Here is a 24,023-nt window from a genome sequence, read left to right as displayed (position 1 = left end):
AACAGTGTTTCTCGAATTGTAGCACCCTTCAGAATCACCTGGAGAGTTCATTTAAAACACAAATTCTCAAGCCCCTCCAGATCTGAGGACAGTCTGGGAATGCATATTTCTAATAATTATCCCAGGTGACCATGAAGCAAGGAACATTGCCCTGTGATATCAAGAATGAAGCAAATCGAGGATGCAAAACCAAGTTAATATAAGATGTAAAGGTCAAAAGAGGATTCTGGTGGGTTAATGACAGGAGCTAAATTATGGGGTTCCCCATTGCTTCAGAAAAAGAAGAGGAATTAAAGCAACGAACACTGACTCTGTGGACATAGGAATGGATGTCACTTTAATTGTGGGGAAGCTGGACTTCTGTGTTCTAGATCCTCTCTTGCCCTTTTTCCTGGGGTAGGTCCAGTCCAGAGGATGAGAACAGTTCTGACACTTGGAACTTCTAAAAGCCCAAGGAAACACGTGATACTGTAGAAAGGACTCACTGGTCCACCTTTTTCCCTTCAGTCTACTTCAACAGAGCAGACAGATTATTCTTTAACCATGGAAGTCAGACCATGTCACATCTCTTCTTAGATCCTCCAATGGTCTCTCTTCTGACAGTAAAGTCACAGTCTTTGTGCTGGTCCCATTACCTCTTCTCTTCATCATTTAACAACCCTCCCCTCATCTCCGTGCCAGCCACCCTGTTCCCTGGCTGCTCTTTGACGGCATTAGGCATGCACTGACCTCAGAGGTGCTCTATTTATTTACTTACCCTTTCGGCACACACTTCCCCTAAATAGCTTCATGGTTCCTCTCTCATCTCCTTCAGGTCTTTGCTCAAATGTTACATCTTCAGTGAGGCCTTCCTCCACCACCCTAAAATAATTGCAAACTTCTCCCCTGCACACATGTATTTACACATATGCATGCTTTCTACCCCCTCCCTTGCTTTATTTTTTCCCCTTAATACTTCTCACTATATGTGACATGTCTTATTGATGTATCTTCCTTATCATCTTCTTCTCCACTAGAGTGTAAGGTTCATGAGGGAAGTGATTTTTGTCTGCTTTTTCCGTAGTGTACCCAGTACAGAGAACAAGGCCTGGTACATAGCTGTAACTCAAAAAATATTTGAGGAAGGAAGGAGGAAAGAAAATGAATGTAAAGGCACTGTGTCCTAAAATGAAATCACAGATGTGAAACTACTTCAGCAGAAAGCTAGAAGTATTTTGTGGTGGGAGTATTTGTGACTTTTGGAAATTTGAAGTTCTGGGACTATACCAAATAGGAAGTTATTTTTTTTCTCATCTCATTATTATGGTTGAATGGATGAAGTCCATAGTTTAATGAAATAATAAAAAATACCCCTGATGTGAATAACAATTCTGAATATATTTTTAAGAAAAGCCAAGGATTGGATGTGGGGTGAGAAAGAAATGAAGAACTGAAGATAATTACAAAGTTTTGGATCTGAACTACTAGAAAGATAGAATTACATTAATGGAACTAGGAAAGATCAATAAATATTTGTTGAATGAATGAAAAATTGTAAAAAAAATTTTTAGGAGTGTTGCATAATACAAGGCATAAATGGGACTGAAGATTTGTCTGAACATCCAAACCAAAGGCAAAGTTGGCATTCTGAGATAGAAAGTCAAACCCTGAAGGATAGCAAGAGAAAGAAGTCCATTTTTAGTTCATTTAAAGGTTTTAATTTCAATTTACTTTTTTGAGTGAGTTCCTCCTGTTGTATGTTCTTTTTAGGTCTTTCAAAGTGAGCTGAAGAAGCAAAATGAATGGACAAATTATGTTTCTTTTTTTCTCTGACTGTAGTTGATTCTTATTTTCATTTGCAGAGCAGAGACGGCTAAAGAAAACAGACATTCCGCTACTGCATAGACTCCTACAGGGACCATCCGAAAAGAATGCTCGCATTTTCCTCATGGATAAAGATGCAGAAGAAATTAACAGTGATGTATGGATGCCATTGCCCTGAATCTGTCTTTGCCCTCTCCTCACTCAGCATCTCTCACACAAATGCTCTGCTTTTGTTGTTTGTTTTTCTTTCAGGTGGCTCAGTATATTAACTTTCATTTTTCTCTCCTGGAATCCATCCTTCAAAGATTAAATGAAGAAGAGAAAAGAGAGATTCAAAGAACAATAACAAAGTAAGTTAAGAGCTTGCACACTGGGTGCTTCGTTCTTTAATAGGTTCAAGGCACAAAATGTGTCCAGTTGTTAATACTCTTTTTCTCCTTATTTCAGATTCAGTACAGAAAAGGCTATCATACTGAAATGTCTCCGAAGTAAACAGGTAATAAAAACAGAGACAACAGTTTAGCAATACAGGTCACTATTGCTAAAACACTTCAACAAACTTAGAAGGGTGTTACAACTATTTGAGTGCATAAATTCTATACTTGCATTTATACAAATATATGTGAACTTGAATCTGTAGGAAATTGAATGTGGTAAAAGCTTGTCTCTCTTTAAACTGAAGAGGTTAAGTAAGGTTCACAGTTGGACTGAAGGAACTTGAATTTAGTTTCAGTAACTGGAATAAGCTCGGATACTATGTATTTCAAATAGTTTTTATAGTAAAACGCTCAATGAACTTGAATTTAAATGGCATCTTCAGATGCCATGCAGCTTAAACTTATTTTAGCTTCAACTGTCAAGAGAACTCTCATCAACTGACTCTCAGAAATGATTCAGAAGTAAAAGCTGCGAGCTCTTAAAATAAAAAATCAGCACATTACTACCCCACCAAGGAATCTGATGGTGATGGTGTTTCACAGCTCCTTAAACTCTAGCCTTTTCATAAAATTTAGGACAATCTTTCTATGGATACGTGGCTTTGGGCTATCTATAACATCAGAGCTATCTGTCCTTTGGGATGGAAAAGATTATGGACTCTGTTAAGAAATCCAAATTGTAATTTTCTCAACCTGAGCCCTTCTTTTCCCCCCTCCCTTCTGTTCTACAGATGACTTTCAAAAGTGTTCTTAAGCTTTTCTTTTGTCAATTGAACTAGTTTTCTTTATTTTTCCAAACAAACATATCACAGAGATTTAGTGTATTTTGTTGGCTAGGCTAAGACTTGACCCATGATAACCATTTGTTGCTGAATAAATATAGAAGATAATGCAAAGCTGTGGTAGGTCGAAGTTGGGCAGGAAATCTGGAGCTCTGCCCTTTTTCTCCAAGACAACTCATTCTACAAAACAACACTCAGGGTCCATCAAGTACACTTAACCAATCTGAAAAAGCACTGAGAATGCCACAAGTATCATCTATGATTTTATTTATGAACTCTATATTAAAAGGGAGTTTTATGCAGCTCTTTTCCATTCCACTACTACTTCTATCTGCATTCCTCATAAGCATTGGATTAAACTGATTATATTACACACACTATGCGATAAGGTTGAATGTAATAAACCCAGTTGGAAGATCAATTATCAAAATATGAAACATGTTTAAGACAAAGATATTACTTCTCAGTGTAACCAAATCCTAAACCAGACGAAAGTAAAAGTGTGCTGTGAGCTTTTCAGTCCTAGGAAATCTCCTTTATTGAATAAGACATGGGCTTGCATCTTCATCCTATTATCTATCAGTTATTAAGAAAATCTCATCTCACAAAAGTAAAGCGAATGTAATGGTTAAAATTCAGTATACTTATTTAAAGTAGTGTCAAGTATCTGCCATAAACATGACAAAAGATTCATTTTAATATATTGAAAGTCTACAAAATGCATTAAAAAATACCATGCCTGGATAGAATAAATAAGACATATGGCTTGAAAAGTAAAATTGCAGAAGAGGAAATGCAAATGGCTAATAAGTATGTGAAAAAAGTTGTATCTTAATAGTGATCAGTTGTATTATTAGTCTGTGTCTAATCAGGAGACAGAAACCACACAGTCATTTAAACAGGGGAAATTTAATATAAAGAACTTAGCTGTGATGATAGAGTAACTATAAAAATGTGAAGAGAACTCCAAAGTGTACCCTAAGGCTGAGGAAGAATACCCCACAAAGGAAAAGCTTGGAGAGAGGAGCTGAGAATTCATTGGAGAAGGTGTGGTTGCAGCCCAGTGGATAGGGGAGACATCCTCTGGTTGCCCAGGACACAGCAGGGCCACAGTCATAGGCCAATCGGGAACAACTCTCTGGAGTGTGGATCAGGTAGACAGGTGAGCAGAGGGACTTGGGGCTTCTCTGCAGGCACAAAGCCAGATCACAGAGTGTCGGTGTCTGGAGGTCTGCAGGAAACAAAGTCTGGGGGTAAGCTGAGGCTGAAGGGTAGGCACACAAAAAAATCAGGGGCGCTGCTGCCAGTGCTGCTAGGACTGCGGGGGCTGCAGGGCCCATCTCTGCAGGAACCTAGTACAACTCTGTGTATGCCTTGGACTGTGGCATCTTTGAGGCTGCATGGGACAAAGGTGGGGCAAGTGGCTTACCAGATGATCAGCCCCACAAGGCACTCTCTGGGAGCATGCACCAAGTTGAGAAGGTATGGAGAGTAATGATCTGAGCTAGGACACAGGCCTCTACTGGGCCTCCAGACTGTGCCACCACAAACCAAATCAAAAGCTACAAAAGGGGTTGGAGGAACACAAGATAAAGAAAGCTGCACCCTACAGGCCACTAGCACTGAAGAAACCACTCTGGGTAGAGCAGTGAAGGAAGAAAGTCAGCTTCCCAGAATCCGGAAAGACCGACTTCCTCCTACAGTGTTTCTCCAGTGCCCCCTACTGACAAAGCATGACATCATGGAAGCTGCAAAGGAAGCATATAGAAAGGCTCCCATGTACATTTTCACAGACAACAGCAAAGAGTGAATTTGGAGCAGAGACGCAATAAAATAACTGGCGTGTCAACAAAATGCAAAGCAAAGCAAAGTGAAATCCATCTATTAAAGAAGATTAAGAAATGATAATATTAAATACTCAACAAATTACAATGAGATGGGCACTTAAACTACTGGTAGAATTACAAATGAATATAACTTTCCTTGAAAGCAATTTAGTAATAAGTTCATCCTATAATTCTACTTGTAGGATCTTATATGAAAATAATCATATATACAAAGATACTATGTAAAGATGATTATTATTTATTGTGATAAAAGGAAGTAAATAGCCTAATGTTCAAAAATAGGAAAAACGATTAAGGAAGGAAAGAAACATTTACCTACAGAATGTTATGCAGCTCTTAAATTGTTTTCTAATAAATTTTAATTATAAGAGTAAATTCTCCTTATGTATCTGGACAAGAATATAGATACAATATCCAAAAGTTTATTATCCATAAGATATATAGATATATGTTTATATATGTATGTATATTATTTGTACATAAACACTACAAACCAAAAACATGTTAAATGTGGTTATGTCTGGTTTGTAGAATTATGTATGGGTGATTCATGTTTTTCATATTTTTCTACACTTGTTAAATAATCTGTAATGAACATATATTGCTTTTTCTATTTAGGAAATAGAAAATTTATGATTAAAAAGTTGCCAACAAAAGAGTAGCAAGTACATGCAAGCACAGAGTTCTACTAGATGCAAAAAAATTCAAATAAATTATGCAAGTGAGATGTTAACATCACTACCGTGGTAGTTTTAAAATATATGTATGAAGTCTTTGATACTCCTCCTCTCAAGATATGGAGCCTAATCTTCCTCACCTTGCCAATGGGCTGGACTTAGTAACTCACTTCTAAGGAACAGAGGAAAGCAGAAGTGCCAGGGTGTGGCTTTGGAGACTAGGTCATAAAAGGCACTGTGGTGTCCTCCTTGCTTGTTCTCTTGGATTGCTGACTCTGGGGGGAGCCAACTGCCACATCCAGAGTAGTCCTAGGGAAAGGCCTATATAACAGGAACTGAGACCTTCTTCCAAAAGCCCAAAAGCCAACAAGGAACTGAGGCACCCTGTCCACAGCCCACAGCCGTGGGAGTGCGCCATCGGCCAGCCCCAGTTAAGCCTTCAACGACTGCAGCCCTGGCAAACAGCTTGACTACAACCTCATGAGAGACCTGAGCCAAAAATCCCAGCTAAACCACTCCTGGATTCCTGATCCTCAGAAAATGTGTGAGGTACGAAATGTTTGTTGTAGTATGCTGCTATGATTTAGGATAATTTGTTACATCACAATAGATAACATATAATTTCTGAGACAAAAATCTGTTCAATTCAGAGTCATCTTGACATAATACAAGAATATAAACTTTTGTCACAAAACCGTTCATCCTTGTTTTAGGTGGTCCAAATATTTCACTACCAGTTACATATTAGTTCAAATTCAGTTCTAGATAATGTTATACTTATTAATGGTAGAGGACCTGTCACATTCATCTTTGTATACTTTGTTGTACTTAATATGGTGTCCTGTGTATTGGATGTGCTCAATAAAAATCAGTTGAATAAAGAACTGAATGAATTAATGAATGAATAAAAGAATGAGTGAATAAATTCTCTAAAATATTTTTTTAAATCCCCTGTATATATGCCTCCTTTTTCACAAATCTGATCTAGTAGCTAAAAACATATCGAAACTTTTCTATATAGTTTTCCCTAATATCGTGGTGTATTTTATCATCTCTTGGCAGTATGAAATATACAGTTAGGCAGTGTTACTATGGAATTTTGTTTAGGGTTGTTCAGCTTGGCTTCAAGAACTGAAGAAATCCATTTGCAAGGCAGTGGATGAGGTGGAAAAGATGGCAGATGTATTTATTATATTGAGATATCTACATGTGAAAGGAAAGGAATAGGATGCAATTCAAGAGGGCAAAACCCTCAACAGCATCCAATTTTCTTCTAAATAACAGCTGAACTATTAGACTGAGACATTTGAAATTGTCCATATTTGGCCTACAAAAGCAGCAATTTTATATTGTTGAAACTAACCACACTTAGCATTTGCCTTACATAGATCAACTCATTTAACATCCATTACACTCCTGTGAGGAAATTAATCTTTCAACCTGATTTTAAAGATGAAGAAAGTAAGCCATGGAGAGGTTGGGAGATTTGCTAAGCTCTTTAGTAGAAGACTGAGGTAGGATTTGAACTTATGGCTCCAGGACCCACACTCTTAACCACTGGAATATATGGCCTCACCCTAATTACACACCCTCAAGTGGCATCTCTCTGTCTTCATTTGTGATATAGAAATAATAGTACCTACTTCATTATACGGTTGTAGGAGTTATAGGAATAATATATTTAAAGGCTGACACGTTGCACATAAGAAGTGTGTGATAAATATTAGCTATTGTTATAGCTAAACTATAATATGTCCTCACCCAACACTGTAGCCTAGGCTTTCACTAAGTCTTACTGCCCACAACTACTTTATTCTTGACTCAAAACCCACCCATCTGAATCACTCACCATTCGCGCTCACACTCTCCACATCTATCTGTTAAAACATGCCTGTTTTCTAGTCGTTGGCCAGGGTCACTCCTTCCATGAACTTTCCTGGTCTCTGTGGCTCTGTGTGATCTCAAACTCCTGGGTTCCACATTAGTTAGCTCTGCTCTTGTGACACTGGAAACATGAAATCTGCCCATTATTATAATTCCTTATGTGTTTATATCTTGTTTAAATTCATTAGTGATCTGGCCATATCATATTCATATTATTCCCTGCAACACCTAGCACAGTGTATTGCATACAATAGATACTTAAATGTTTATTGAATTTAATTTGCTAGTATATATGAACATGCTGAAATTACTGGGGTAAGGAAAAACTGAAATCAAGAGCACTATAATGAGAATTAAACATTTTCTCTAACCAAAATCACTTATTTAGTAAGCACTAAAATATCACTGCTTATTTTTACTTCATTACACACGCAAAACTAAGTCGAAATGATAAGTTCTTTATGTCTTTTATGCCGGGATTTCCAGGGAAAAGACTACTATTACAAATCATCACTGAAAGCTCAAGTGAATATAAATATGTTAGGACCCCTTGGTGACAATGTCAACATCACATATCTCGGGTAAAGATGAAAGGGAATACAGTCATGTAAGTACCTTTATTGTAAAACACATTTCATTCAGTTCATCAATAATCATTTTCAGTAGTGGTACAGATAGAAACCGCAAATGGCACTTGGGGTCTTTTTCACTCCAGAAACCCAGCAGCCAGGTCCCAGTTCAATGTGGAAGCTCATTACATCCACCTGAGGTTTTGAAAGGCCCCTTGGTTTCATATTTCTGTTGCTGCTTCTGAGAAATAGAAAGCTTATGGGGAGAGAGAAGGGATGGAAGTGGGTTGTAGGAGAGTTACAATAAGTAGATTTCTCTGCTGAGTAGGAAAGGAGAGATGTAGTGTAGACTAGTTAATGTTCCTGAGTAACATTGCTAGTAGCTGAAAAATGATGTTGATTCTTCTTTTGAATATTAGACATGCATTTCATTATTCATGAAAAACAAAAAGCAGTTCTCAGCAAAGATTGTACATTGACATATGCTGGAATCATTTAGCCTCCCAAAAGAGACTGGCACTTTTTGATCAGTTTGGACCCCTAAAAAAAAGCAAATAAGCACATCTGTGAGAAAGAGAAAACAGCTAAGCAGCTCTGATCCCCAGACAGAAAATCTTTAAGACTTCCCTTTTGCATGCCTGAGATGGGTTCTAATAAGCCTGCCTCTCAAGGTCTCAGAATTTCTCACAGGCCTAGTCCCTTAGCTTAAGGACCTAATTAACTGCAATGCCTCATCCACTTTCAGGACCCCAGATTTAGAATAAATAAAAATTTGCTTCCTCCTCACAAAAATATGGCACTCTTTTGCAGGGTAAGAATGAACAATCAACGTCAGCTTCTCGCTGCATTTTAAAACAGCTCTAGGGTAATCCCATGCTAAATCACTGCATATCCAGGTATAGAAATTCAAGAGGAACAAAACCACTAAAATTGATCAGATTATCTCTACTCCCTTCATATGTACTGGTGTAGACCTTGATATTAAGTCCAAAAGTTTTCCCCAATTTGTACCTGTATAGTCCTTATTCAAATAAAAATCATTTGTGGAAGCCCAAGTAGATAAAAGTGAAATCTTTAGCTTAGTGGAAATGGGACCCCTAGAACTCCACTGCTAAGGTATGAACACACACACATCTGAGGGATAGATGACTCACACCCCGAAGAGTCTCTAGGACCCTGTAGAAAATGGTTAGAAGTCTAGTAATTCAGTTCTTCTTCCCACCTTCAAACAGTACCACACCTAAATTGTCTAGAAAGATTAAAATCTATTTAGGCTTGTTTATAAAAATACCTCTGGAATTTATGTATCCTTACTGCCACGGTGACCCATGACTATTTTTGTTTTGTTTTGTTTGAATGTTAATTTATTTCCTTTTTTTAATTCATGTTTTAAAATTGAATAGTTAATTTACAATGTTGTATTAGATTCAGGTGTACAGCAAAGTGATTCGAGTATATACATCTATTCTTTTTCAGATTCTTTTCCATTATAGGTTATTACAAGGCATTGAATATAGTTCCCTGTGCTATATGGTAGATCCTCGTTGTTTATTTCATACACAGTAGTGTGTATATGTTAATCTCAAACTCCTAATTTATCGCCCCCCCACCCACGCCATCCCCTCTGGTAACCATTAAGTTTGTTTTCTATGTCTGTGAGTCTATTTCTGTTTTGGAAATAAGTTCATTTATATCATTTTTTAGATTCCACATAGAAGTTGTATCATATGGTATTTGTCTTTCTGTCTGACTTACTTCACTTAGTATGATTATCTCTAGGTCCATCCATGTTGCTGCAAATGGCATTACTTCACTCTTTTTTATGGCTGAGTAATATTCCATTGTGTATGTATATCACATCATCTTTATCCATTCATCTGCCGATGGACATTTAGGTTGCTTCCATGTCTTGACTATTGTAAATAGTGCTGCTATGAACATTGGAGTGCATGTATCTTTTTGAATTAGAGTTTTCGTCTTTTCTGGATATATGCTCAGAAGCAGGATTGCTGGATCATATTAGTAGCTCTATTTTTAGTTTTTTAAGGAACCTCCATACAGTTCTCCATGGTGGCTGCACCAATTTACATTCCCACCAACAGTGTAGGAGGGTTCCCTTTTCTCCATACCCTCTCCAGCATTTATTATTTGTAGACCTTTTAATGACGGCCATTCTGACTGGTATGAGGTGATACCTCATTGTAGTTTTGATTTGCATTTCTCTAATGATTAGTGATATTGAGCATCTTTTCATGTGCCTGTTGGCCATCTGTATGTCCTCTTTGGAGAAATGTCTATTTAGGTCTTCTGCCCATTTTTTGATTGGATTGTTTGGTTTCTTGGTATTAAGCTGTATGAGCTGTTTGTATGTTTTGGAAATTAATCCCTTGTCAGTAGCATTGTTTGCAAATATCTTCTTCCAGCCTGTACGTTGTCTGTATGGGAGACTGCTAACCTGTCATCCATCTGAAGACTTTGGAATAATCATCACTAGTCTATTTCTCCAAATCCTGTGACATGCTTTTCAAACCTTTTTACATTCTAGATACTGCTGGACATAACAACTGAAGACTTTGGAATAAACTACTAGTCTATTTCTCCAAATCCTGTGACATGCTTTTCAAACCTTTTTACATTCTAGATACTGCTGGACATAACAGCTTGCCAAGATCCTTTTAAAATGGGTCACCTCTCATCTCTTTTGAAATCCCAATTCAATAAGAGTAACAATATACCGGAAAGAATAAAGCCTACTGATGCTAAAAAGAAACAAAAAAAACACCATCAATGTAAGAGCTATAATGAACTTCTGAAAAATAGTCATTGGTGTGATATTAATCAACATATAAAAATGCAGAGATAGAAGCTCAGAATAGTAACATTAAAGAAGTACCAGCAGTAAAAGACCAGAAAGTCATTGATTTCTGAGCTGCTTTGGTTCTTATCTCCTGCTCAGCCCATTTTTTTAAACTTCCTAAAGATTCCTGAAGTCACTACTATCCTTTCAATATACTAATTTTTACTTAGGTTAGCCAGAATTTGATCCTATTATTTACAACTAAAGAACCCCAACTAACATACCAGCTTAAAATATAACTGTGTAAATATATGGGTGAAATAATATTTAAATATGCAAGGGTCCCTAAAGTTTATCACCCAGGTGCCCATTCTGAAAAAATACATACATACATACCTAACTTAAGAATGTAGCCCAAAAAAACTTAAAAGAATCCAAGAAAAAAACACAAAATGGGATGTTAGAAACAGTCAATTTTACCCAGAGTTACACTTAAAAAGAAACTCTTAGTGGACAGCCATAAATCAGTCCCAGAAATAACTAAATCCAAACTGAAAGATTAAGTCAGAGGACTTTTCAAATGTTATCAAACTTTAAGTTTCAAATCTTATCAAACTTTAAGATGACAGAATATTCTATTACAAAAACTGTATGATTAAGAACCTGATATAATTTAGCAGTGTGACATATTTTAGTGGTGTGATGAAAGTAGATGCTTTATTTGTCAACATGGAAAAAGAATGGTAATTAGAAACTCTCAAAAAAGAAGGATGTACTAGGAAATCATAGTCCAGATATGTAAAGCTAAATAAATGTGGCATATTTTCTGCAGTTGATAGTAAGAAAAAAGACTTCATTTAATCTTGACACTTTTTAAGTGATCCAGGATAAGTCATTGAACTATTGGTGAATCCATTCATTGTACGGCTGTAAATAATATTACAGTTAAACACACTATTGAACACTATTTAATAGCTTCCAGTTTTTGGATCAACCTATTGACAAAGCATATAAACCTTACATTTACAAAGCAGGATGAATAAACCTAGACAGTGTGGAAGTAATGGTATAGCTTTAAAAAGGAAAGCTGGCAAAGAAATCAAAAGAAGTTTAGACATGTTAATTATGTTTTGGAAAATCACTAGATGCTGATTGAAGTCAAAGGACCAAGAAATAGAGTATAACCGATAAAAGAGCTAAAACTACAAAAATACTTTACCTAAAATAAAAAATTGAGAGTCTACTGGTAGTATTGTCGAAGTTAGTGTAAGTATACTATATTCTTTAAGTGACAGCAGTATTTTAAAAAACTATTAAAGTAATAATGGTAATCACTAGGAATACTAAAAGTGAAAACTTAAATTGCTTACCTTTTGGGAATGGGAAATGTACCCTGCTCTTCTGTCTGAACTCTTGCCATGTTCGTGTATTACTTATGTAATTTTCAAAACTTGTGTAATGTATCATAAGAAACTAAATACAGTATCCCAGAGTGACCTGATCCATGTGGTTACGATATCACATTGCTTAATCTGATCCTTGTTTTTTCTCCAGAAATGCATCCCAGGATTGCAGTAGCTTTGATAGTAGACCCATCAAGTTGTAAGCATAGGCCACTTAAACCAGCAAGTCTTTCCGCATGAACTTGTGTTGAGTTACAACTAAAAGCAGAACTTTGCTTTTTTTATTGTTAAATTTCATGTATTATTTTCAAACCATCATTGCAACCTGCCCAAATTCCTGCTATTTCTCATTAACTTTCTTCTATGTTATATTCTGTTGGGTGACAGATAAGTATCTCAGGCTACAGTTATCATTCCCCACTAACCTGGAGGAGAGAATTTCTGAGTAGTTTTCTCCTTAAAACTGCTGAAGTCTACAATTCACATCATTATTTCATGAAATATGAAATTCCTTTTCTTTGGACGATCCAAATTCACCTTGTATGGCTGAGTTTCTTATTTTATTCCTTCTTTTTGTTTCATTCTTATTCTACCAACATTCCAACATTAATCTTGGTTCCCTTTTTTCTCCTTAGAATTTTCCTGCATTCTGGTTTACTTCTCAAAATATGTCTTCCATCTTGTCTAAAAATGTTTTACCCTCCCACTAGCCACAGCTAGAAAGGCAGTCTTCAAACCTGCCCACTTTCTCTTTTAACAGGCAGAACAGATTCACATAATTGACTATTCTAATCTCAGAAAAGAAAACAAAGAAAATGCATGTAGGTCCCTGGAGCAGTTAGTCTAACTTGGAACATCTACAGACTGCTTAATTGGCTAAGCCTCTTCACTTCTGGGATTTTGGTTCCATGGAGACTCCCAAAGCCACTAGGTATTATTCCTTTGCATTACAGTCAAACCTAGATCTCTTCCACAAACATAGAGGCACCAAGACTCACCGAAATTCTTGATGATAAGATTCCAAAATATTTCGATCATATATTCCTGTATTTTTTGCTAAGCCTATTCATATAAGGTTATTGCTTTTATATTCCAGTCTTACCTTTGTATTTAATGTCCCCAAAATCTTTCACTTCCTTTCATAAATAGGTTATTTTTCAATTGTTTTATTATTTTTGTTACTGTCCTTGGTTCCAACTTCTCACTAAGTTAGATATATAAAAATATTGGGAAGGGAGGGAGGAAACAGTTTATGATTATCTACTTTCACCTTAGGAAAGTGGTTCTTAAAGTGGTCACCAAACCAGCAGCATCAGTAGCACCTGGGAACTTGTTAGAAATGCAAATAATCAGACCCCACCCTAGCGCTATTAAATCAGGAATGCTGGGGATGGAAAATATTGATTTTGTTTTAACAAGCCCTCCAAGTAACTCTGATGCACACGAATATTTCAGAATCACCTCCTTAAAATAATCATACGGAGATATACTTGGTCAAACTTTATAGATGGTGCAGAATTACATATAATAATCATTTCTATCTGAAGAAGTTCATCTAGCAAATTTTAATTAACATGATATATTCTTCAGATAGCCCCTATTTTCTCCTTTAATTTGTGGAGAAATCCTAAAAGAAAGTAGAGAGGGAAGGGGAGGGAAGGGGAAAAGTTTGGGCTTTTCAACCATTAAGTTGAAGAGCGCTGTCAGAAAAAAGTGTGGGGGAAAAAAGCACACAGAAATCTTCCTATCATGCTGTTGATGAAATAGTTCAAGCAAGAAGCATTCACGCTCACGAGCAAGAACACTTCAAGAAAATTCCTTTGGGAATTTTTAGGCACAGGCCCCTCTGCAAAAGTGTTTATCTGTGTGGATATGGGGTTGTTACTCAGGTAGAGATCTGTTTTCTGAATGTTTTACAAAAAAGTGAAAGGGCTTTAAAGTAAATAAATGGGCACTTGTGACTATTTTCATTTTGTGTATCAGCTGGTCTGGGAGTCAGCAACATTTTTTTGTGAACAGCCAGATAATATTTGGAGCTTTGCAGTTCATTCAGTCTTGTCACAACTACTCAGTCTTACAACTACTCAATTCTGCTGTTGTAAAAAGCGGCCATAGACAACACGTAAATAAATGGGCAAGGCTGTGTGCCAACGCAACCTTGTTTACATAAACAGGGAGTGGAGCTGAGTTAGCCAGAGGGCTGTAGTTGGCCTACCTTTGACTACACCATAGATATATGACTTTTAACATAAGCACATGTACAGTTTAGGTGAAAAAGCAGAAAAGAGCCACTGAAGGTAATTGAGGCATTCATGAAAATTGTTACCTGTGAAAACGTTTCTCTGGGCCACTGCTAAACCTAGTCCTAACTAGGACTAACTAGCCACAGCCTGTTTTGACTGTAAAGCCTGCTATATTATATTTTATTTTTTGAATCACACGTTTGCATTCTTCTACTCGGATACTATTACCTACTATATCCTAGTTTCTGCTTCTCAAGTCATGTCCCCAGGAGAACGGTCCATCCCAGGTCCCCTCCATGAATTCACATGAATTTTCTGTGCCACACAGGGATGGTAGGATTACCATGATATTCTTAGAAATTTAAGTCATACAATGTTACCATCTTATGAAAAGTCATTTGCTTGTTAACTGTATGCAATTAGATTAGTTACACAAAACAGTCTCCTGGTACTCAGTTTGGTGTGTATGCACAAAGAGACACTTTTTTCTGGTCACTGTTCTTTTCTCTCTCTATTCTTCAACCCCCTGTTCTAACGATCTGCCACTGAGAAAATGCAATCCTTTCCACCTAAACCGGTTTCCTAGTTAAGCCCCAAACTACATTTGGTGACTCTTCCTGATTATGCCCCCAGAAATTTCTAGAACGAAGCTACAGTTTGCTCTATATTTCCAAGGACACCATTTCTCTATAATGAGAAAGTCTTCAACTCATCCTTCTTCCTCCCACCCTCAGTCCTAAACATCTCAGTTCATCTGGTGTCATGACTTTGTATTTATCTTTATTCATGTCTAACATGCCTAGTTCCCTCAAATGAACACAAATATTAACATATCTTAAACCCAAATATAGTCAATTACACCGATCCACTTAAATTGTGATTTTCTCCTAATCCATTCATGATTGGCATGGAGAAAGGATTTTTTTTTTAAACTGTACCCTAAGAGTGCTAAGAGAATAGACAAGGAAACAGAGATACCTCTTCTTGGAGACACATTTCACTTTTCTCTGCTTGACAGCACATCTCCACCAGGTGAGCAAAATCCACAATAACTGATTGGAACTGCATCTCTGCTGCATATGGTTCCTGCTTCACAAGGTTGCTGAGAAGCCTGAATAAGAAATGAGTGGCAAAAATAAAATCACTCCCTGAGTTCTAGAAGGCCAGCTTGCAAACCTGCCTTACTTATTTAAAGCTGCACACCACCCATGCCTTTGCATAGCTCTCACTCTTAAGTTTACAGGCCCTGAAAATGCCCTGATGTCTTCATAGTTTTCACAGTATCCATCTCCATCATTTATTCAACATATTTTTCTTCAAGCACATCTCATCGATATAACTATTATATTAAATTTAATTACCTTTATGTAATTATTACTAGGGTAAATATTATTTTCTATTTTTATTACATTGGGTGGTAAATAGGTTATACAATAAATTAGCTTTCCTATAATATTTTGTTATGAACAACATTTATTCTAAACAACTAACTTCCCAATAAATATTACAAGTATAACACACCTGAAAGTTGAGGCCCCCTTATATGTTACTAATAATAAAACCAATACACTAATTTGAAACTTCAGTAGTTTGACAATCATCTCAGATTTCCCTCACAGAATGAGTTTCCCCACAACTATATAAACATCGGTGTTTCAACCACTTAGAATATTTAAAATTATAACCTGGTTTCTGTCTCTCTGTTTAATAAAGTAGTATCGGGCTTCCCTGGTGGTGCAGTGGTTGAGAGTCTGCCTGCCGATGCAGGGGACACGGGTTCATGCCCCGGTCTGGGAAGATTCCACATGCCGCGGAGCGGCTGGGCCCGTGAGCTATGGCTGCTGAGCCTGCGCGTCCGGAGCCTGTGCTCCGCAACGGGAGAGGCCACAACAGTGAGAGGCCCGCGTACCGCAAAAAAATAAAAATAAAAAAATAAAGTGTATCCCAAATCTTCCAATGTTGTCCTTTTTTTTTTTTCTTTATTGGTCAAGAGAGATTTAACTACAAAGAAAACAAGCATGAAGGGTAGGGGAAATGTACATTAATCCATATTTTATTGCTTACTCAAAAACCTTCATTTACTCTCCATTTTCAAATTCACATTGATAATACCTAGTGGCCTTATTTGTACTTGAATAGGTATAAAAGAAAATATCTCAAAGCTTTAAGTAGCTATTCCTATGACACTCTAACCCAAGGGTCCGGCAAATATTTTAGCCTTTTTCAGCCAAGAGGCAAAATTGAGGATATTATATAAGTACTTATATCACAAGACAGAGAACTCCAGGCCCGCCCCACCCCTGGGGTGGGCTGCCCCAAGTGGCTGGCGGGCACAGTTTGTGCCAGTTGCCATCAGCTGGAAATGACGGTGAAGAGGGACCAGCGGTGGAGAAGGGGGCGCGCGCCGCTTGTCTCACTCTGTGCCCCAGTGACACGCCCTTTTCTTCTCCCTGCACCCCGCTCTCAGCGCGGGCAGCCAGCCCAAGGCAAGGTGACTCTCTGAGTCGCTTGACTCCTGGACTGAGATGCCACCCACCCCTCTGCTGTCCGGCAGTCGTCAACAGTGAAGTCCCCACCATGCACGTGGCACCAGCGCAGGCACTGGGCAGAGCGAGCTCGGTCCCAGGAGGGGAAGGCAGGAGCGAAGCCGGGGACAGAGGCGAGGCAGACGCGGCACTCTGCAGCTCCCAGGCTTAGCTTGCTCAGGCGGTGCCCGCAGGACCTACAGAAACAGCCCTGGCCAGATGGCCGTAGCGTGCTGACACCATCTAAGCAATCAGATATTTAGCTTCACTTGGTAGCGCCCTGGACATGCCTCTGAACTTCGCATTTCAGCTCAACCCTCTCCCAGCCTCCCCCCAGCCCCCAGCCTTGAGGATAGACAGAGCTGAAACAGCAGCATGACTGAAGATAAGGAAGCACAAGCCAATTTTCTTTTCGGGAACTGCTACAGTGATCAGGTGGGTTTGAGAAGCATGTAATCACTGCATCCTCTAAGCACCAGTAAGACACAGTCAATAGAAGCTAGGAGATTTTAATTAATTCCATGTTTGCCCCTAATCCTAAGACCTGGGAATTTAGAAAAAAATCAGAGAGGGGACAAAGACATATGTACAAAAATATTCATTGTCACAATTTATGATACTTAGAAACTGAAAACAATTTTCATGCCCAGAAACAGGGACTGGTTAAGTTCATTATTGTACCCATATACTGGAATATTAAAAAGCCATTAAAATGCTGTTTTGAAGAATAATCAGTGACAAAACTGCACACATTATCATTTTTAAAGCTACATTAAAAATGATGACAACAGCCAACATCTTTTGAGTATCTTGATATTTGTTCTGTTTCAGACAATGCGCCGAAAATTTATAAATGTTACCTCGTGTAATGCTCTCTGTCACCTCCTTAATAAGGCTCTATGCCATCTCCACTTTGCATTTGTAACACTAGTTTCAACTCCTTGGGAATAATATAGATCTGGGCATATATATATAACAAGCCAGTGAGGTGAGCCTCCCTTTCAGAAGGCATGAGGATTGAGAACTACTTTCGAGAACTCGTCCTGAGACAAGAAGTCAGGCTCACAGAATTCCGCCCATTAAGAAAGGTCTGGTCAGTGGAAGACGGGAGTAATTCAGTGGTTCCCCAGCTGGGCCTCCATTACACTCATTTCTGAGTTATATGGAATCAGGATAACTCTTTGAAAGGGGGCTGTAAGAGTGCTTTCATTAAAGTCCTGCACACCGTTAAGACACAGGCAGCACTGCCACAGCACCTGTTAAACGTGTACAATCCTGAGGTTTGGGGGAGGTATTATTTTTTCCTTACAACAAAACATAAAGCAACTTTGTCATCAGTTGAAAGGGATCCAGTCTGCTGCTGAGCAGGAGACAGCAGTACCTGGAGGGCATGACTGTTCCCAGTGGCACAGGAGTGGTGCCAAGGATGCAGGAATGCCTGGAGAATTCCTGCGGAGTGGGAGAGGCAAGGGGAGTTTAATAAGCTCTCCCCTGAGGATTCTGAGGATAATTGCTGAAACTGAAATTCTGTATAAGCAGGTAGTAGTAAGAATGTGCAAAACTTGCATTATTATGTATTCAAACCATAGACTGATGGACAGAGGGCAATTGTGGGAGTGTGCACTTGTGTACAGATATGGAATTATGTATTCCTACACTATACATATATTTATAATGGGTATCTCTGCAGTGTTGGAATAAAAGTATTATGTTTTTCTTCTCTTTTCTGTATTTTCTAAATTTTCTGCAAAGACTATGTATTACTTTAATAATAAAGTAAATCAACATTTTACAAAGAAATAGAATAGTATAAGCATTCTTTTTTCTATCCAACCATTCTGTACATATTTGATCTTTTTTAAATTATGTTTTATTATAGTTGAGATATGTACATATTCAATTTTCCAATTAGACCTAAACTTGATCCCACTTGAAGGAAAACACTGTGCTTGTTTGTGTCTCTGTATCATTCAAGTCTGTATGGTTTTGTATGATGTATGGTCAAAACAGTTGATACTATCTTTGAATAATAATTATCAGTTTTTAACAAATTAATTATTCAAAGTGAGAAATACAGGCTATTTCCCATTGGAATTTTGGTGGTTTTTGTCTCAGAAAATATTCCCCCCCAGATAACAATGTTGTTCATGATGCTGAAATTCACTACCCAACCCATAAAAGCATAGGACAGCTTCAGTCCCATGTTACAGAAACTAAGCATCATGAGTACCTACACAGTGAGATTACCACATTTCCCAGCACCCACTGGGGCTTCTATGGTCTGGCCTAGGGGATTCAGCACCCCAAGTGGCCAAAGCTGGTATAGGAGGGGCACTGGTTTTACTGTGAGTTCATGCAAAATCTGGACTTCTTTTTCCTTCCAATGTCATAAAAAGTGCACAAACTTTGCAGTCAAACTTACTTTGGCTCAAGTTAGGTCCTCCACTCACTAGTCTGTGTGACGATGGGTAAGATACTTAACCTCTCTGACCCTACTCTATAAAATGAGAATTTGAACACCTACATTGCAAGGTTTTTGTGAGGACCAAAAATAATACTATATTAAAGGGCTGAGTACAGTAACTGGCATACTAAAGGCACTTAATAAATAGTGGCAAAGATAATATGAATAATTATTTCATCAAATTATGGCAATGATAATGAATAATTATAGTAATAGCACAACTTGCAACTTTCGTTTCAAATTATTGGTTGCTTCCAACCACAGTCTCCCTTCTCCCTGACTCCCACAATAAATGGTACATTGTCACAGCTTCTCACCTACTTATTCATTTAGTCACTCAGCAAATAATTGATGAGCAGTTTTATAATTTCCCTGAGGGTCTGAGCTGTAGATTTAACAATAATAGAGAAACCTAGCGGAGGATGTAGGAAGGCTCCTTCATATGTACCCTTCTTCTCCTTCCTCACAAGCTCTGGGATTCCAATTGTCTTCATGGTTTGAACCCTCCCAACCCCTCTAGTCTCAGCCCCAAAGGTTCCTCTCCCCTCTCTCACCTATGCCTCAGACACACCCAACTATTCTGCTCTCTCCTCTGTCCTGCTGGGTCAGCTGGTTTCTGGATGCACGTCTCCAGAGGCACCAGTAGAGGGAACACTTGTATGACCACTGAGCTTCCAGGTCAGGTGGCAGCTGCTTACCTTAAAGCACAGGGAGCTCAGCTCTGTGCTCTGTGACGACCTAGATGGGTGGGATGGGGGGGGAGGGTGGGAGGGAGGTCCAAGAGGGAGGGGATATAGGTATACATACAGCTGATTCACTTCATTGTACAACAGAAACTAACACAACCCTGTAAAACAATTATACTCCAATAAATAAACAAACAAGGAGAAACACTTTCACTGTACTGGGATAGGTAAGGGTAAAAAAGGGTCCCATTATGAGAATGCAGGTCTGGGAATGAGATTTGGAGCAGAGGTATCAGCATGTCATGGTACCTTCCCTTGACACTCCAGATATGAAGGCTGCCTTTTCTACAACTGGGGACTCTGTGCCATTTGGAAGCTAGGCCCCCCTCCCTTACAATGACTTGCCACATACCTGTGATCTGCTTGCAGTGGGTTTATCTCTCCTGTCCACTTCCTCGCACCCACCCAGCCCACCCCCTGGATCTCTCTACCTATCAACCTAACTGCTGTTTTAAAACATTTCCCTTAATTCTATTCATTCCTTTAGTTTTAAATTTTTTAATTTACCTTTTAAAATATTAGATCCTACTTTTAATCCTCAACACCATCAAGTTGTTTCCAGCTTTTCATTTCAATTATATTAATCTTTTATTTTCATTACATTTATTCACCCTTTCATTTAAAGCACATTCTAGTCTTCATATACTGTCTTAAGTCTTAACATTTCTACTCTGTATTTTTCTTAATTGGATTTTAAATTCTTTTCCTTTGAACTTCTATTCTCTTTATTTCCTGTCTTATTCCATGACCTCGTTCCTGCCTTCTTTTTATAATCCTGCTGAATTTTGTCTTTCTCCTCCAGGAGCCCCTTCGCTTTTTTTTTTTTTTTCTTTTTTGTGTGTATGTGGACTTATGCTATGATGATCAGTCAGAACTATATAGGGGTGAAAGCCATGGAGAGAACCCCTACCACTTCCCAGGAAATTGGAGAGCTTTGTCCAGCCCAGCCCTTGACTCCCAATATGTATCCTCCCAGAATATTCTAGAAATCTCTACATTAGCTGTCTCTGCGTTATTGCTTTCTCCATACAGAAAACACAGTGAATTAACTAGAACACAGATGCTTCCTAATATTTCACACTTTTCATCATCTAGCCCTTACATGAAGATTTTCAAGTATTAAAAATTATCACCAGCATTATAACCCCTTGATTAGGGCACACTAACAGCTACATGTTGGTAGTTAAGTATATGTGCTTTGAGCCAGGTAGCCTGGGTACAAATTCCAGTTCAACAACTTATTTACCTGTTGCATGATCTCATACCATTTCTTCTTGCCTTCTTAGCCTCAGTTTCCTCACAATTAAAATGGGGTAATAATATTATCTACCTCCTAAATCTGTGGTAAGGATTTGGTGAGATGACATACATAAAGGGTGCCTATCTATGCCAGAGAATTTCCTCAAGAGAAAGCAAAGCCCGAACTCTAAAAATAAAGTATTATCTTCTCACATCAGCCTGGGCTAAAAAGAAATAATGGCTAACTAAGTGTTACAGTGGTTTTTGGATGCTTACTGGAAAGCTTTACAGTCTAGTTTGTGATCAGCTCACCTTGGGAACTGAAGAAAGGACCTCAAGGGTCAGTTGGCTTATAAATTTTAAGTACTGTGATAAAACAGAATAAGTGACAACCTTGCGCTTGCTGACCATGGGAATGTGTTTATCCCCAAGGCAACAAAAACTTTGCCTCATTTGGCAAGATGATATTGTTGGACTAATAATATTTAGACTCTCCAAGAGCAAGTCTTAGAGTAAATAAATTAATTAGAAGTAAGCTACCATTTCTAATGATCGGGGGGGAGAAGGAACTATGAGGACCAGGACCCGCTTTCTCCTGAGGACAGGATCAGGGGCACGTGAGGAGGGTGGGAGGAGTGGGTGGGCACTAAAGGGGAACTGCCCCACTGCCAGGAGGTGGAGGGCTTTTGATGCATTGTGTTGATTCAGGGTAACCAGCATGTATATATACATATAAACAAAGATCCTTACTTTTGCTTTTCGGTTTGTAATTCCTCCTCCTGAGCTCTGCACAAGTCCTCATTAAGGTTGACGACTTGGTCACAGGATAAATGTGGAGAAATGTAAGTTCCATCTACTTGCAGATCATCAAAGCAAGGCTTCCTGAAGGCATACGAGTCATCACAGCAGTGACCCACACCAGCATTGATAGGCTCTGCCTCGTGTCTTCTGCATAAATCTCCAAGAATTAGCTTTGCCTTCCCCAGAAAAGAATTAAAATAAGAGCCATAAGGTTTGTGGTCATTAATATATATATTTTTTTTTATCCATAGAAAAGTATTCTCAAATTCTAGTTTCCTGCTAATTTGGCCTGGATTTCACTGTCTGGGAAAGAGCAAGAGTGTCAGGTGAAACCTGGTTCTCAGCCTTGTCCTCCCTCTTCCTGTCATCCTCAAAGGTCAGTTCCCTTGGACCCGACCTCCCAATTCCTCCTCAGTGTGCAGTTTATAGACCAGTGTTGACTTGAGGCAGGAGTTTCTTATGCTCCATCAAATTCAAATCAAGTCTCAGGTCAACATGACTGCTAATTTGACCCAGATGCAAGACTGATGAATGCACTTCTAAGAAAGCTCAAATCCAATGTGTTTCTGTGTTTTATAACTGGACATCTGTAACTACCACAGAACTTGGTATATGATAAATCACCTATAAACACTTGTTGAATTAATGAAAAAGTGAATAAATGAATGGTGAAAGGAATCCCTGGATCTTATTTCAGTTGTCTCCTTCCATTTTCTTGTCTCCTTCTAGAACAGTCACCTTGCCTTGCTCCCAGGGTGTGTCTGATACTTATCCTGACGCTGTCTGCAAGGCTGCCTGTATTCCACTCTGAGTATAATGACCACACAAATTCCCTGTCACTTATGTATGTGGGGATGAAGTAACTGAAACCAGTGAGCATCAATATTTAATTTATGAATCTACTGAAGTAACCAAAGAGATCACTTAAAAACAAGGTTTTAGGAATATAAATCAAGAGTTCCCCAAGGAAGGCATGATTAGATAATAAAAATTTATAATAAAATAAAAGGAAGACAGAGCTGGATAATAAAACATTTAAATCTGTAACCAAAACAACTATATTTTATCAGAGAAAAAGATTAACTTAGTATAGAGGAGATGCTCTACCAAGAATATAGGACAAAGAAAGCTGTCACCAAACAAGAATTCAGTAGCGTTAAAATATACCACTTGAGAGAGACCTGGAGACGAGCATCCAGGTCCTGGAGTGATGTTCTCCATTGCTAGGAGGGAATAATTCATATCCCTGGAAGAAATATCTCTCAAGACCATCCCTGCCCTTCCTCTGATTCCATTTGCATGAATACCCATATCCTAATTCAACTTCTCAAGTAATGTGATTCAGGGAAAAGTGTAGCCTAGTTATTAGACCCAATTATTCTTGACATTGGGAAGACATTTCTCACTGTAAATGAAATCTGGTATTCTGTCTAATGAAGGTAACACTTGTAAGTTTGATGTAAGATAACAGAAAATATAAATATTTGGTCTTTGACCCTGGTTCCTGACACAAAGCTCCTGGTATGCTTATAAATTGCTAAGTGATAAGGGCATTAGGAGCAGCTTTTGCTCTAATGAGATGACTCTGAGTGAGCTCCTGGATGGCTCCTGGATGGGGGCTGGTCTCCAGAAAGACCAAGACATGATTAGAAGCTTGGAATTTTTAGCACCACCCCCATGCTCCAGAGAGGGGAAAGAGGCTGGAAATACAGTTAATAATTGGTCATGTCTATGTGAGGAAGCCTCCATAAAATCCCAATAGTATGGGGTTCAGTGGGCTTTCAGGTGAGTGAACACATCCAAGTA

General features: G+C 38.4%; 2 protein-coding genes across 6 annotated transcripts in view; one reads left to right on the top strand and one right to left on the bottom strand.

Annotated features, from left to right (window-relative positions):
• The window catches only part of RASSF6 (Ras association domain family member 6), a gene marked incomplete at both ends in the record, with an annotated part of 48,082 nt that extends 45,756 nt beyond the window's left edge, over window positions 1–2,326 (top strand). For both annotated transcript variants that reach the window (XM_079920499.1, XM_079920498.1), the window contains 3 exons: window positions 1,842–1,960; window positions 2,056–2,153; window positions 2,251–2,326. In XM_079920499.1, the coding sequence (XP_079776625.1) occupies window positions 1,842–1,960; window positions 2,056–2,153; window positions 2,251–2,326 (293 nt within the window). The remainder of the gene's footprint in view (window positions 1–1,841; window positions 1,961–2,055; window positions 2,154–2,250) is intronic.
• LOC307185921 (alpha-fetoprotein-like) overlaps window positions 1–24,023 on the bottom strand; it is a 68,053-nt gene that overhangs the window by 20,535 nt on the left and 23,495 nt on the right. For 3 of the 4 annotated variants that reach the window (XM_079920496.1, XM_079920494.1, XM_079920495.1), the window contains 3 exons: window positions 22,167–22,393; window positions 15,421–15,553; window positions 1,983–2,100 (listed from right to left, as the gene is read on the bottom strand). In XM_079920496.1, coding sequence (XP_079776622.1) covers window positions 2,005–2,100; window positions 15,421–15,553; window positions 22,167–22,393 — 456 coding nt within the window. In that variant the 3' untranslated portion in view covers window positions 1,983–2,004. Of the gene's footprint in view, window positions 1–1,982; window positions 2,101–15,420; window positions 15,554–22,166; window positions 22,394–24,023 lie in introns of those variants that run through there. The other variant, XM_079920497.1, reaches the window with a different exon arrangement.

This window comes from Stenella coeruleoalba, assembly GCF_951394435.1.
Source record: "Stenella coeruleoalba genome assembly, chromosome: 4".
NCBI lineage: Eukaryota > Metazoa > Chordata > Mammalia > Artiodactyla > Delphinidae > Stenella > Stenella coeruleoalba.
Note: the sequence above shows the minus strand (reverse complement) of the source record. Positions and strands in the feature narration are given on the sequence as shown.